The sequence below is a fragment of the Megalops cyprinoides genome, chromosome 13, assembly GCF_013368585.1.
Source record: "Megalops cyprinoides isolate fMegCyp1 chromosome 13, fMegCyp1.pri, whole genome shotgun sequence".
NCBI classification, from domain to species: Eukaryota; Metazoa; Chordata; class Actinopteri; order Elopiformes; family Megalopidae; genus Megalops; species Megalops cyprinoides.
The window spans coordinates 7927313-7939812 of NC_050595.1; the positions used below are offsets into that span (position 1 = coordinate 7927313).

Consider the following 12500-nt stretch of genomic DNA (forward strand, 5'->3'; position numbering starts at 1 on the left):
CAGTACGCATGCCTTCTGCCACTCACATGAGGAAAAAGAACATGACGGAAGGTGTCAGGCAGTCCAAGACGCTACATGAGGAAATGAATGACTTCGAGGCTGCGGGGTGCACAAAAGACCAGAGAGAGGGTGGAAGCTTACATTTACCTCACACTACAATTTGCCATTTGTCAGACACTCTTATCCCGAGAAACATACAAAGCAAGAGTACAAAAGTGCATATAGAAAGGCCGCAGGAACAACAGTACATGCAGAACACATGACAATGAATTTATATCCATAACTGAAGAAAAATATTTCAGCTAACGATGTTGTCAAATTTCCCGCCAATTTCGCTGATACCAAATATACTTCCCTCCAGTGTGTTATATATTACACCTGTGAATTTATGAGCCATTAAAGTGTATTTTAATGTAATTTACGGATATTCTGAGAAAAAAATCTCACAAGTAGAAAGCAGTAAAAGATGTTTACATACCAGATTTATGAGATTTATAAATGGATGAGTCCACGTTAACACTTTTGACCTGCTCCTCCTCTCACGTGACACCATCACAACCTTCAGTGGGCATGGCCTGTTTAGATGACACCCACCAAATAAATCACCCTTTGCCCTTTGCTTGAGATCCTAAACCCCATCTGTACAATTCCGAGCAGTTTATAGAAGCATGGGGGCGGGGGACCTTTCAACCCCAAAATTGTAGTCCTCATTACCTCATGCTGGGCCAATGTTAGCCATCTCACCATCGGTATGGCGCAGTGACGGTGTGAAGTGGAATTCAACAGGGATTAAGGTGAAGAATTGTTAGCAAACTGTTCACCCGCACAACACAATGCCAACGAACGAACACCAAAATCAAGCTGACATTTTTTAACATTTTTACTTGCAGGATAAACCTTCCACACAAAAACATTACATACAGTATGCAGCTGTATGTGGTTAATTTAGGCTAAAGTATTGCTGGCATTACAAGGGCAAAACCAATGAGACACATGATGCACAATTTCACAGCACCCTTCAAACAAATGACCGCAAACCCCTGCAATGTCCTCAAGCAACCTATGTAATAACCTGGTATAGTTAAGGAATCAAACAGATTGTAAGGTTTCCAGCAGGGACACATTTGCTTGTTTTGAGTCCCATTCCCATACATAGTTACTGTTTGCACAGGAGGTCTGTGCATGGGAATGGGAGTCCACACAAGCAAATGTGCCCCTGCGCAAAACATGACAATCAGTTTGGTTCTTTAATTGTACCAGACTTTGATATAGGCTCATTGTAGGGAGAACACCTGTTTCACTCACATTCATAACTCACACATGACAAATTAAATATTTTGCAGTTCTTAGCAGTTCACACAAAGGAAATGTACTTACTGTATGTGCAGTTTACAACAAAATCACCCCCTATTTTCAAACTGAAATGTGGGCTATTAATTTAAGATGGGTTTGAGAGCATCCACAATAATGTATAATATCAATTTTAACTACATGCAATATTTTCCCTGCTATAACAAAACTTTGTTTTGCATCTACAAATCAAGCATACTTGAATACCGTGCCAATGCAGCCATTTTCCACCACAGCAGATAAAACATTGCTCACCCCGGTCAAGGCCTACCCTTCTCTCTGTGCCCTGAACCTACAGACACACTCCTTCAAATGCATTGCTGCAATTGACTGCAGCATGACATCATCACTTCAACGCAACACTTTGCATTATGTCACTCACTTGGGACTCATTCCTCTGGGGTGCAAACACTGTTTGGAGTATGCAGCACAGCTGCCATGGGCAATCTTCTGTGTGGTGTACAGACAACCTTAACTGTGTCCACACATCATCAGGTACTGAAGGAAGCTGCTGTTCCTTCCAGTGAGTATCATTACTGCTTCACATTAGATATATGCATGTCTGGGTCATGACTAAGATGTATTAATTTCTTCTATTGATGCTTACTGTTACATAAACCATAAAAGCAAGCTTTCACTCTTCAGGTGCATGAGATGATATTGTACCACCAGATTTACAGTGTCTGTTGATAGATATTGATAACGATATGTTTTTTCCCCTTTATGTGGTGCAGTGGTAAGGAGCAGGGCTCATAACCAACAGGTTGCTGGTTCGATTCCCTGCTGGGGCACTGCTGTTGTACCCTTGGGCAAGATACTTAACTCATAATTTCCTCCGTAAATATCCAGCTGTATAAATGGATTAAAAAATTGCCATTCACTCTGGATTAAAGCATCTGCTAAGTGGCAACAGCGTTCTGTAATGTAATGTAAAGCAACCCTGTTTTGGAATTGGCAATTGCACCATAGGCTTGTCTTGTCGTGACAAACCTCTGCAGCTGTACATGGGTTCTGACAAATGAGGATTCTGACAAATCTGAAATGCTGACATACAGCTACTGTCTGAGATTAGTGAGATGAGAAAACTCAGAAAACAGAAAACTGACCTACACACAAGCCATTTTTTTTCAACCGGTATGGGTACATTTACTGATGGCACAATGAGGATCAAACCCGGGCCGTGGGGCTTTGCCTGAACTCAAGAGAAGTGCCTCATCGGCTGAGCCACTCTGGAGTCCTGTATCGATATGTTGATATGTAGAAGCCACTGCAAACTTTAGTGGGTATGGACTGTCCAGATAACACCCAACAAACACACACGGGAAAACAGCAAATCTGGATTATTGCACCATCTGCACAGAAGTACCAGAGTCAACACTTTGGAAAGCAGATCCTTGTTAGGCTTGGGTACACTCCATGTTTCTGCTCCGTGTTGGGATCCAAGCAAACATTTGGTTCTGCAGGGCATGAACAATTGGGGGAAATCATATGGGAGGCAAAATATCCCAGAACCTTCCATGACGAAAGTGACAAGAAAGGAAAACAGGAGCACGCTGTGCGCATATCGAGATGACGGCACGTCCTCGGAGCGCTTTGCCTTGATTCATGCATGAGGGAGCAGGAACAATATTGTTCTTACCAAAATAGTTTGGAGCTGCATAGCTCCACTTCCTTTGACTCAGCTGAGATTTCAGTCCAGCGACTGGAGGATTACTGAGACCCTCAGGAAAGTACCGCAGACTGGATAGCATATCTGGGCTAGACTGGGTCCTCCGTGTATTAAACAGAGGAGTGCATTAAGGGCCTGCCTGATGTCTGCAGTGCCACTTACTGTATCACAGGCCTCGTCCCAATTCATTACAATTCTGAGGCCATTCGAGACCCTCTCTGCTCAGACATGACAAACTCATCTATGTTTAATATGACAAGTTAAGCGTGTCAAAGTCTATTTCAGGGCTCATGTGTTGGCTGAGGTAACTTTTGCCGTTGGTTACCGGCTGAGGGCTTTCATGTCAGGTGCTGAAGCAGGGAACAGGTAGCGGCTCGGGCATTCTGGAGCGCTCCAGCGCTTTCACGCCTGACAGAAGATACAAATTAATATGCGGCGCTTCATAGCCTCCACGACCGCCACGGCAGCACAACAGGCTCGGCAGATAGGAGGATGAAAGAGCTGAGCAGGGAGACCAGAAACAATAGTTTTATTTGATGATATTGCTTGTGGGGCAGAGAGCACTGACAAATGCACTGACAACAGGGCTGTGTAATTTTTCTTCATGTTTTACTTTCAGACTGCTGCACTATTTATTTATTTTTTTTATACTTCCCCATCCCTTATGCAGCCCTGTTTTTGAAGAAAGATGAATACAATCTTCTAATACACTTGCACATACATGGTTGTTTTTTGAACTACGCGGCACATGTTGCACCACAGTAAGGTGTGCAATCTGTGGAGGATGGGTGCTACTCCAGACATCCCCTGATCCAACTTTGTTCCCCTTCTGCAGTCTCTAGGTCATTGTTGTTGGCAGGTGACCCGGCCAGTTTTGAGCTCAGCTCTGGGCAACTCAGGAACCTCCCTGCTGCATTATTGATTTGACTGAGAGACTGAATAACAAAATTGCAAATCTTTTAAAAGCATCTCTGTAATATAAACCTACTCTCAATTTTACCCATGGGTACATGTTTTCGAAGAGAAGGGGGACATATCTCCCTCAGTGTTCAAAGAATAATTGACTGACTACACTGTAATGCAGCATTTATATGAATGGTAACAGCAGTGAGACCCCCCTCCCCCCAAATGGCCAGATGAAACCTTCTCTCCTGGTCTGTTTGCAAGACATTACAATGTCAATCCTCCTGCCAGTACTCAGCCAATCATTGCCTATTACCTGATCTATTTACCCTAAGAAACACGTCAGTTGCTTGTGTTTTAAATATAAATACCTTCCATCCATCAGATACCTCTGCAATCTTCCTCCATGTGACTATTATACACAGGTGGTAGAGTCGCATTATAGTGCTTCTGCCCCAGATATCATCAGTGTGCGGCTTCCTCTTATATAATTCTAGTAGGATGGTTCTGATCCCTGGTGGTGTATCTGTCCTCAATGACCTATGGATGCTCCCAGCAGGAAATAAAACAGATATTCCAAGGCATATTCCAAGGTATCAGTTTAATGTTTATATTGTTTATTGTAATAAGAAAGTTGAAAGATGAGAGCAGGACCTGTACTGTAGACTGCCTAGGCTTGTCATTTTGCTCACAGTCTTGAGTGCATCTAGCACTGTTAAAAAGAATGTTGAAAAAAATGTGTTGACTATCCCTAATAGCACATGTTTCTTTCAAGCGGCATTCTTAACATCTAACTAATAATAGATTCCATGATCGTACATGGGATGCATTTTATGCAATCTGACTTTACGTTACCTGTCTGATGTTACCTGTATCAGTGTGATCCTCTTTCTTACATATTTGTATTTTACTGCCTTTTTTTCCAGTCATTGAGAGTTTTAAGAGATTGTATAAAGATTTCTGTTTAAGGTTTTTTGTAATGTCCCCGCACTTTTTCAAGAACTCTCAGAAAGTGGGCATAATGGCCACCTGATGAAACGACAGAAGAGTGTAAAAGAAAGCGCAAAAGTATTAAAGAAAACTCCAGTTTATTTTTGCCATGTCTATATTCACGAGTCATTGCTTTCTCTTTACTACATGTTTTTATCAGAGATTGAGCAGGCAGCAGTGCAGCATAGTAGTAAAGAGAAGGACTTGTAACAGAAAGGTTGCCAGTTCAATTCCCAGCTGAGGCATTGCTGTATAAAGGGATAACATGTAAAGAAATTGTAACCTATGTTAAGTCACCCTGGATAAGAGTGTCTGCTAAATGCCATTACTGTAATGAGTGTACATAACAGACACCTCCACATCAATTAGTATGCTGTATCTTGTGTGATGAAAGGCTAACAACAGGGTAATCAACTCAAGTATGTTAAGTTGGGGCAGTGGTAATGAAGAAACTTTATCTCTCTCTTGTTCCATTCCCTCATCTACGTTACTGACAGACAGGGAATACAGTGACGGGAAGGAAATGGCAAATCAAGTAAAACAAACAAGTGGTACTTCAAAAGCTTGGCCATTTTTAGACCTGCTGGGAACCGTTAAACATATGTGCCACAGACCGTCGGTGTGTTACAGTAGCTGGACCGATTATGCAAAGGGGGACTATTTTCATTGTCAATATTCTCAGTGAGGGACCCGGTGAACCATGCTGGTGCTGCGTTGCTTTCGCTGACTGACTTTATCCCCTGGGCGGTGACTGGGACAGGCATTTTTTCCCACAGCAGAAAGAATGGCGCAAGGAGAGTTTCCTCAGAAGTGTGAAGAGGCATTTCCTCTGCGGCCAGCTGACTCAGTAATGGACTCAAGGCAAGTGTCGTAATCATGAGAGCAGACGTTAGCTAGACAGATGACTCACAAAGTGTAAATGGGTGCAGAGAGGTTAGGTCCCCTATCAGGGGCCGCCATCATCCAAATGACTATCATGGCTATCAAGCCTGATAGCCGTGTTCATTGGTACCGTCTGGAGACTGAAAGCAGTTAAGGTCAGGACACAAATAAGTAAACAATTCATTTGTTTCCTCTGGAATTCAATGTAATTGCATTATATGGTTTCATTTCAATTGGTTATTGGACATCTCTAACACTGTAAGAGGTGCTACTCAAATTTGATTTGTAAATTAGTTATGTCATACAATCTGATTGAGCAACGGATACCAGCTGTAAAACCAGACAAGATCTCATTCTGATTTGTTATAGTTTGCTCAAACAAATCTGGGGCAGGGGTACTGAGAAGTAAATGGAATACAACAGAACATACTGCAGCACTGCACTGAGGGATTCACCTTACAAAGCCCTTAGTGTGACTGAGCTTTGTGCTCTAAAAACCATTAGATGGATAAGGAAGTTGAGTTGGTGGAAGCATTGAACCACAGCACAATGCGTCAACAACAGTTACAACAAAAATGAGCAGAATCACTGAGATGACGATGGACCTGATTGAAACCCCATGATAAATTTAAATTTTATACAAAACAGTGCAAAAAATATCTTCGAGCAGAATTATGACAGAGAATAAATAATCAGTTAATGGTAATTTCTTTTAAAATTCCTTTATCGCTAGTTCTTTAGGAACTATACAGAATCAGTGTACAGGGATTTTACAGGTAGCTGTAAAGTATCCGAAGGATTTTAAAAATGGTTTGTCCACGCGGACTAGCAGACGGTCAAGATTCCAGTGGTCCGGAGTCATCGACTTGATGTACACGTAACATAACAGAACACAAAGGAGCTTCATATCAGGAGCGCGGCGTTAACCCCCGCCGCATGCTTTTGTTGCCGCCAAGCGTGTAATTGTTTCCACTTGAAATGTTTGAGCTGGGTTCTGGAGTTCCAGCGATAATGTAGGCCTACGCATAGTTAACACTTCTCCCATTCATTACAATTAAAATATTCCGGGACCACCACAGACGTCCTCGGATCTCCTCTGTCCTAAAGCTGCATTTCGCGGTGCATTCAAATGCTTAATCAGGGTTAGCAACATTTGCTGGTTTTATTGTTTAAACGAAAATTCTCAGTCCAGCATTACATCGTCGTTGCATGATGCTGACCGATTTGGACTCAGACATCATTGAGCATGCGCTCATCCTCGAACACTGTCGGTCTGCAGGCTCGCGCGTAAAATGAGCTTCACCTGTCGGAAGGTTGACAGGTTGCACCGATGAACATTAAAGGTAATGTTTTATATTCATGACAACTCTATAAATTAGAATAAGTCAATTTCGACATGTGTTCAGAAACAGTTTGTAACGAATTGTTTATCCAGCATTAAAGCAAGTAAAATAACTGCTGGATGAATAATTTAGCTGTTTTAGCTAGCTACATATGTGCTTTACATTAGACCCTGTATTATGTATGGCATTTTTACATGTCCCCTTTTCCATGACGGCTATTGTATAACTGTTGAACTTGAACTATACAATTTTGTTGCCTAAATTAATTTGTGGACATCAATTCGGCATGTTGGAGTTAGGGGCAGCGTATGCGGCTAACGAGCCTATTAGTGTTGGTATGAGGATTTAGAATTACGATAACTGAGGTGTAGCCAGTAAATAGTGGTAGCTACATTAACGTAGAATAGTGGTATTAGTGATAATTAATAGTGTATGTTCATATTTGGGTAATTACCTGGAAAACTGTTACGCCACTTTAAAATGAGAAAATTAGTGTCATAGAAAAACTTACGATGTGCAGTCAAGTGATGATGCCATTGTGTATCATTTAACTAGAGTGTGCTTTGACGTAAACATTTAAATAATCAACACTGATCATATGGATTCAAGTAAATTTAATACCGAATTCTTGTCAAGAGTAAACATGAATTGGAATGATCTGGATTTGGTCCCTCTAATTATTTAGGCTACAACAAATCCCTCTGGGTCATAATTTATATTAAGGAGATTTTTTTTTACCTTCTTAACACAATAAGGTTTACAAAGAGGTCAGCTTCACTTTTGAAGATAGCTCATGTGGGTTTTTTGGTACTTGCAGAGTGTTGTTACTTAGATCACATGGTTTCCAAAAGGAAGACAGAGAGTGAGTACAGCTCACCAACTTTGGAAGAACAGAAGGAGTGTGAAGAATACTTGGTAGGGTACATGATATTTTCAGTGACTAACATACTGATACAATAATATAACTCGGGAAGTTCATTATTTATTTTAATGAAACATAAGATGTTTCATAATCATGAACTTGGATGTTTTCGCGTCACTGCTTTTCCCATCACTGATTTCCTGTAACTGGTAATAAAAATTATAAATTGAGAGGAAGAATAATTTCTGTCACCTTTCTTTTTTTTTTTTTTTACTTTATAATAGCGGGCAATGGCTACATCTCTGGGAGCAGAGCCAGAAGACTTATGTTCAAGTAAGACACAATGTGGGGACTCTGTGAAGAATAAAAACACCAAGAAGAAATCCTGGAAGTGCAAAAGCAAAAAAGAGATGACAAGTAGTGTGAACAGGAAAGCAGAGGTACTCTCACTGAATGGTGACGCTGATGACTGCTTCGGAGCGTGCAAGCCGAGAAAGAAGACTAAAAAGTCCAAAAAACACAAAGACAAGCATGAAAAACAAAAGATGAAAGAGAAATTTGAATCAGAAGAGAGTTCCCTTTGTCCACCTCTTTCCACGCAAAAGAAAAACAAGAAAAGACAGAGTGTCTGTGACTTTTATGAATCTGACACTGCATCCAAATGCTTTAATCCGCATAAAGATACCTCGGCATGTCAAGAGGTCAGACACACAGATAGTGAAAAGGATGGATCACTGAAGGGCCAACTTCCATTCCCCAAAAAGGTTTACTTTTGGAAACAGGAGCCAGAGAAAGCTGAAATTCACCCAAGGAAGATGGCCAAGGTTGATGCTCCTCTCAAAAAAAGAGTTGCATTTGACTCTTTGCCATATGTCATTAATTTTGATTTTACTGGTGTGAAAAAACAAAATGATATGAGAACAAAGGACCAGGAAGTAACAGAGGGTTGTGCCTCAACGCCCTGTGGTAAAGAGACACTACTTAGATCAAGCCCTGTGCCAAGAAAGGTATGCTTAACCTTTGAAGATGATGACAATGGATGCGACTCACAGAGGGACAATGGCAGTAAGATGTCTCAAGGGCCAGGAGAAAATTACAACAGCCAGGATCTTTTCATTACTCAGAAGACATTCCTCACTGTGGATGACTCAAGTGAGGAGAGCGTTGGTACAGCCACCGCTTCAGCAGAGCACGGAGACTGGAAGCCCCACAAAGTGAAAGCCAAGCCATCACAGGATCTCCTGTTGGTGAAGTCGTCTGCCGAGAAGGCCACGCAGACAGACGATTTCTTCAGCTCGCCAGCCCTTTCCCCATCTTTCAGGTTTTACAAACTGCGGCAACAAAAGTGCACAGAGCAACCGTTAGATTTGAGCCTGCCCGGGAGAGCCCATGGGGAGCTTAGCCTGGCCACCCCTTCCTTCCCGACTGCAAAGGAAGGAGAGGAAGCCAGCTGTGGCCCTGTGGATCTGAAGATTTCAAAGGGAGCTTCAAATGAAGGGTGCAGCACGCTCACTCAGAGTAAGGCTGACATCTCTCAGCTGAAGATGGTTCAGACCCGGCTGAACGAATCTTTTTTCTTTAGGATGAAGGGTGACAGGGAGTCCCCCAAGCCCCATTCTCCCCTCATGAAGCTCAATTTGCCTGAGAGGAAACCAAAGAAGTAGCAGCTGGTAAAGACCATGAAAGCCAAGGTTGCCTATCAAATTTTTTACAGAGTACCATGTTGAGCATCAGCATGTTAACTGTTTGTTTGAAAAGCAATTCCATGTGAAATACTGCACACAACAAGGCATATATCTGCCAAAAATGTTTGCGTTGTTAGTGGTGTTATGTTGATTAAATACCGGTAAGAATCATTACTTAATTTCAAGCTTTTGAAATTAGATGAGGATTTTACCCTTATTTTGAGATCACTAATATTTCAGCATCTATTTGTCAGAATAACCTGCTCTTTTCATTTGGGAAATAGAATATTTTATGGGTATTTCAATCCCTAAAGGTTTGGTTTCTTTCAAATTACTGTTTTATTTAGGATTACAAATAACATGCTATGTAAGTTTTGCAGCACTTAAATTTCATGCATTGAAAAAATAAACTATTGCCATGTTTTACTATATTCTCAATGCATCTGGGTGTACTTTATTTACTTAAGATTGTTTTCTAGTTCATTTTCAATCTACTTGCATTCTCAATTTGTATATTCTGCATGTTTCCAAGGACTACCAGCATAGGATGAGTTGCATTGTTAGATTGATCAAGTCTGCATTTGCTACCTATATTCACATCAGAGCCTATACCCTTACCCCCAACTGTGTTAGCCATTCTGCTGCTGTTTCTTTTCTAACATTTTCTGCTACACTCCCTTGCATACTCCCCTCCATCGTATACTTTATTCTGCCTTCTTGATCTCTCCTGGCAGAAGTAGCATGCTGGCTTATTAGAAGTCTCATTACTTTTTTTGTCTGTTAGACATCTATGTACACATAGTCTAATTCATTTTTTTTTGTTGTATTCACACGTGATGCACTGCCTTTTTCTTCATTTTTCTTAGGTTTAAATAGTTTACTAGTTCAAACGTGTTCCATGTAGGTACTTTCTGATACTGTGTTTGTGTATTCTATCTGCCTCATGTTTGGTCAGTAGCTGTAACAGTAGTAAGAAATCTGAAATTTACCTTTTGAGAGCAGCTCTTAAAAATTAGACTTTGTACAGGCTTTGCCCGAGTCAAATGTGCTGTTCCTCAGAGAGACTTTTATTTTACCTCTACATCATACAAACATTTTGGAGTTAAACCTGCAGAGCACTAATTATGTCTGAACAGTTTGATTCCCATCCATTTCCACAAGTGGAAAAACACATAGACTGGGATGGTGACTGGTAGCAGGAGGCTATAGAAGCACACACTGCTAGTACTGGTGCATCCCTGGGGGAAATTCTCATCCACACTTGCAGAATAGAAAAGTCCAAACAGAGAGATGATTGGAACCAGCACGGTCACAGTGGAGAGTGAAAATACCATTTTGGTATAGCGTAAAGGTTTCAGTGCAAAGTTCTCAGTCTAATGATCACTCGATGTAGGTCTCTGGCTTATGCTTCCGTTGGTTCCTCCTTTTTTCCTACATCCTTACGAATCAGCCTGGCATCTTGCGGTATCATGTTGGGAATGCCATCGAGGATAGGATATGCAATGCCAAGCTCGTCGTTAATCAGTTCGTTGGTCTTCTCTTCGTACCTGGACAAGTAACGACCCACATTAGCCAAGATTACCCTGCGTTATTCTAAACAATGCCATTAGCTCGTCAGCCAGCCAAGGGGATTCACAAACATTGTGTAACAACAGAGGAGGGTGTGGAGTTGTGGAATTTTGAAAACGTGATGACCCGATTTTAGTGGCAACCCTTGTTGATTTTTCTTTCCCGAAACTGCAGCAGTGGATAAAGTTGATCGTTTGTGTCTAGCCTAACTGTTAAATTTGGACACACCTCCTCGTTAAGGGCCATTAGCAGCCTTTTCCTCGATATTTTAGTGTGTTTGTACCTCATGTGTGCAGGGATTGGCTGGTTGACTGGCTAGCTAGCCTCTCAACAAAGATGATTCGGAGATACTCTTTTGTTAAACAACTGCACTTTGCTGGACGTATGACAGATCAGCTAACGTATTTCATTATGCTCTCAACTACCTAGCTGCCTACCAACTTCGATCAGCGTACTGATCAACTTTTACTGAGCTGATACACTAGCTAGCCAACGCCAACTAACTAACGTGTGCACAAAGCCGCCTGAAATTTTATTTGGGATGTCATCTTAACTAGCAATATTAACTTCTGATAACCAGTTAGCTAGCTGTAGTTAAGACAACGTTACTTTACGAGACATAAAACAGCGACCAGAGTGATCACGTCATAAACAGGACAAGTTAAAAAGTAAGACACAACTCTCACCTCAATGGCTTTTTTGATAGTGGACAAACAAGAAACTCCAGTAAGGAAGTATCAAACAGCTGCCTCTCTGGACTGTCCTTCACGTCGTCCGTCAACGTCCTGGCTGAAGGTACCTGCAGTGGTCTGACTCCTTGTGACAAAGACACATAACTACTCCCTTTCTGAAAGCTGCGAAATATTGAAATTACCCGTCTGCCGGCATTCTGCAACATGATCCAAAATAGCTACGTAGGTAGCTAACTTTTTGTTCGACTCCGTCAGATTTTCGCTGGGTGCGCGGTACGTAGATCACGTCATTCAAAATAGATTTGTGCCACCTGTAAGAAGGTCCCCCTTATTCCACATGTCCGATAAAGATAGGTTCCACCGTTCTACGAGGGGGTGTATATTGTTCTAACAATTATTAATTGTTTTATTCGTCTGCATATTTATAATCATTCACTGGTGTAATTTTACTTGAAAATTTGCAATGCGAGTTTTTCTAAAATGCCGCTTTATCCTATTAAAGCTATTTTTACTCAAATTTCCGAGGGATCTCGTTTTCAGTATTAACTTGCTGTT

General features: G+C 41.4%; 2 protein-coding genes across 2 annotated transcripts; both read right to left on the reverse strand.

The window, feature by feature from the left end:
- Positions 1 to 10736: 10736 nt before the first annotated feature.
- LOC118788403 (phosphatidylinositol N-acetylglucosaminyltransferase subunit Y) lies at positions 10737 to 11091 on the reverse strand. Its single transcript, XM_036544385.1, has one exon. It carries the CDS (start codon positions 11016 to 11018, stop codon positions 10803 to 10805), a length of 216 nt encoding a protein of 71 aa, XP_036400278.1. The 5' UTR covers positions 11019 to 11091; the 3' UTR covers positions 10737 to 10802.
- On the reverse strand, positions 11016 to 12246 carry LOC118788402 (protein preY, mitochondrial-like). Its single transcript, XM_036544384.1, has 2 exons — positions 11940 to 12246; positions 11016 to 11231 (listed from the first exon to the last, which is right to left on the reverse strand). The coding sequence occupies exons 1-2, from the start codon at positions 12149 to 12151 to the stop codon at positions 11087 to 11089; spliced, it is 357 nt and encodes a 118-aa protein (XP_036400277.1). The 5' UTR covers positions 12152 to 12246; the 3' UTR covers positions 11016 to 11086.
- Between the last annotated feature and the right edge of the window lie 254 nt (positions 12247 to 12500).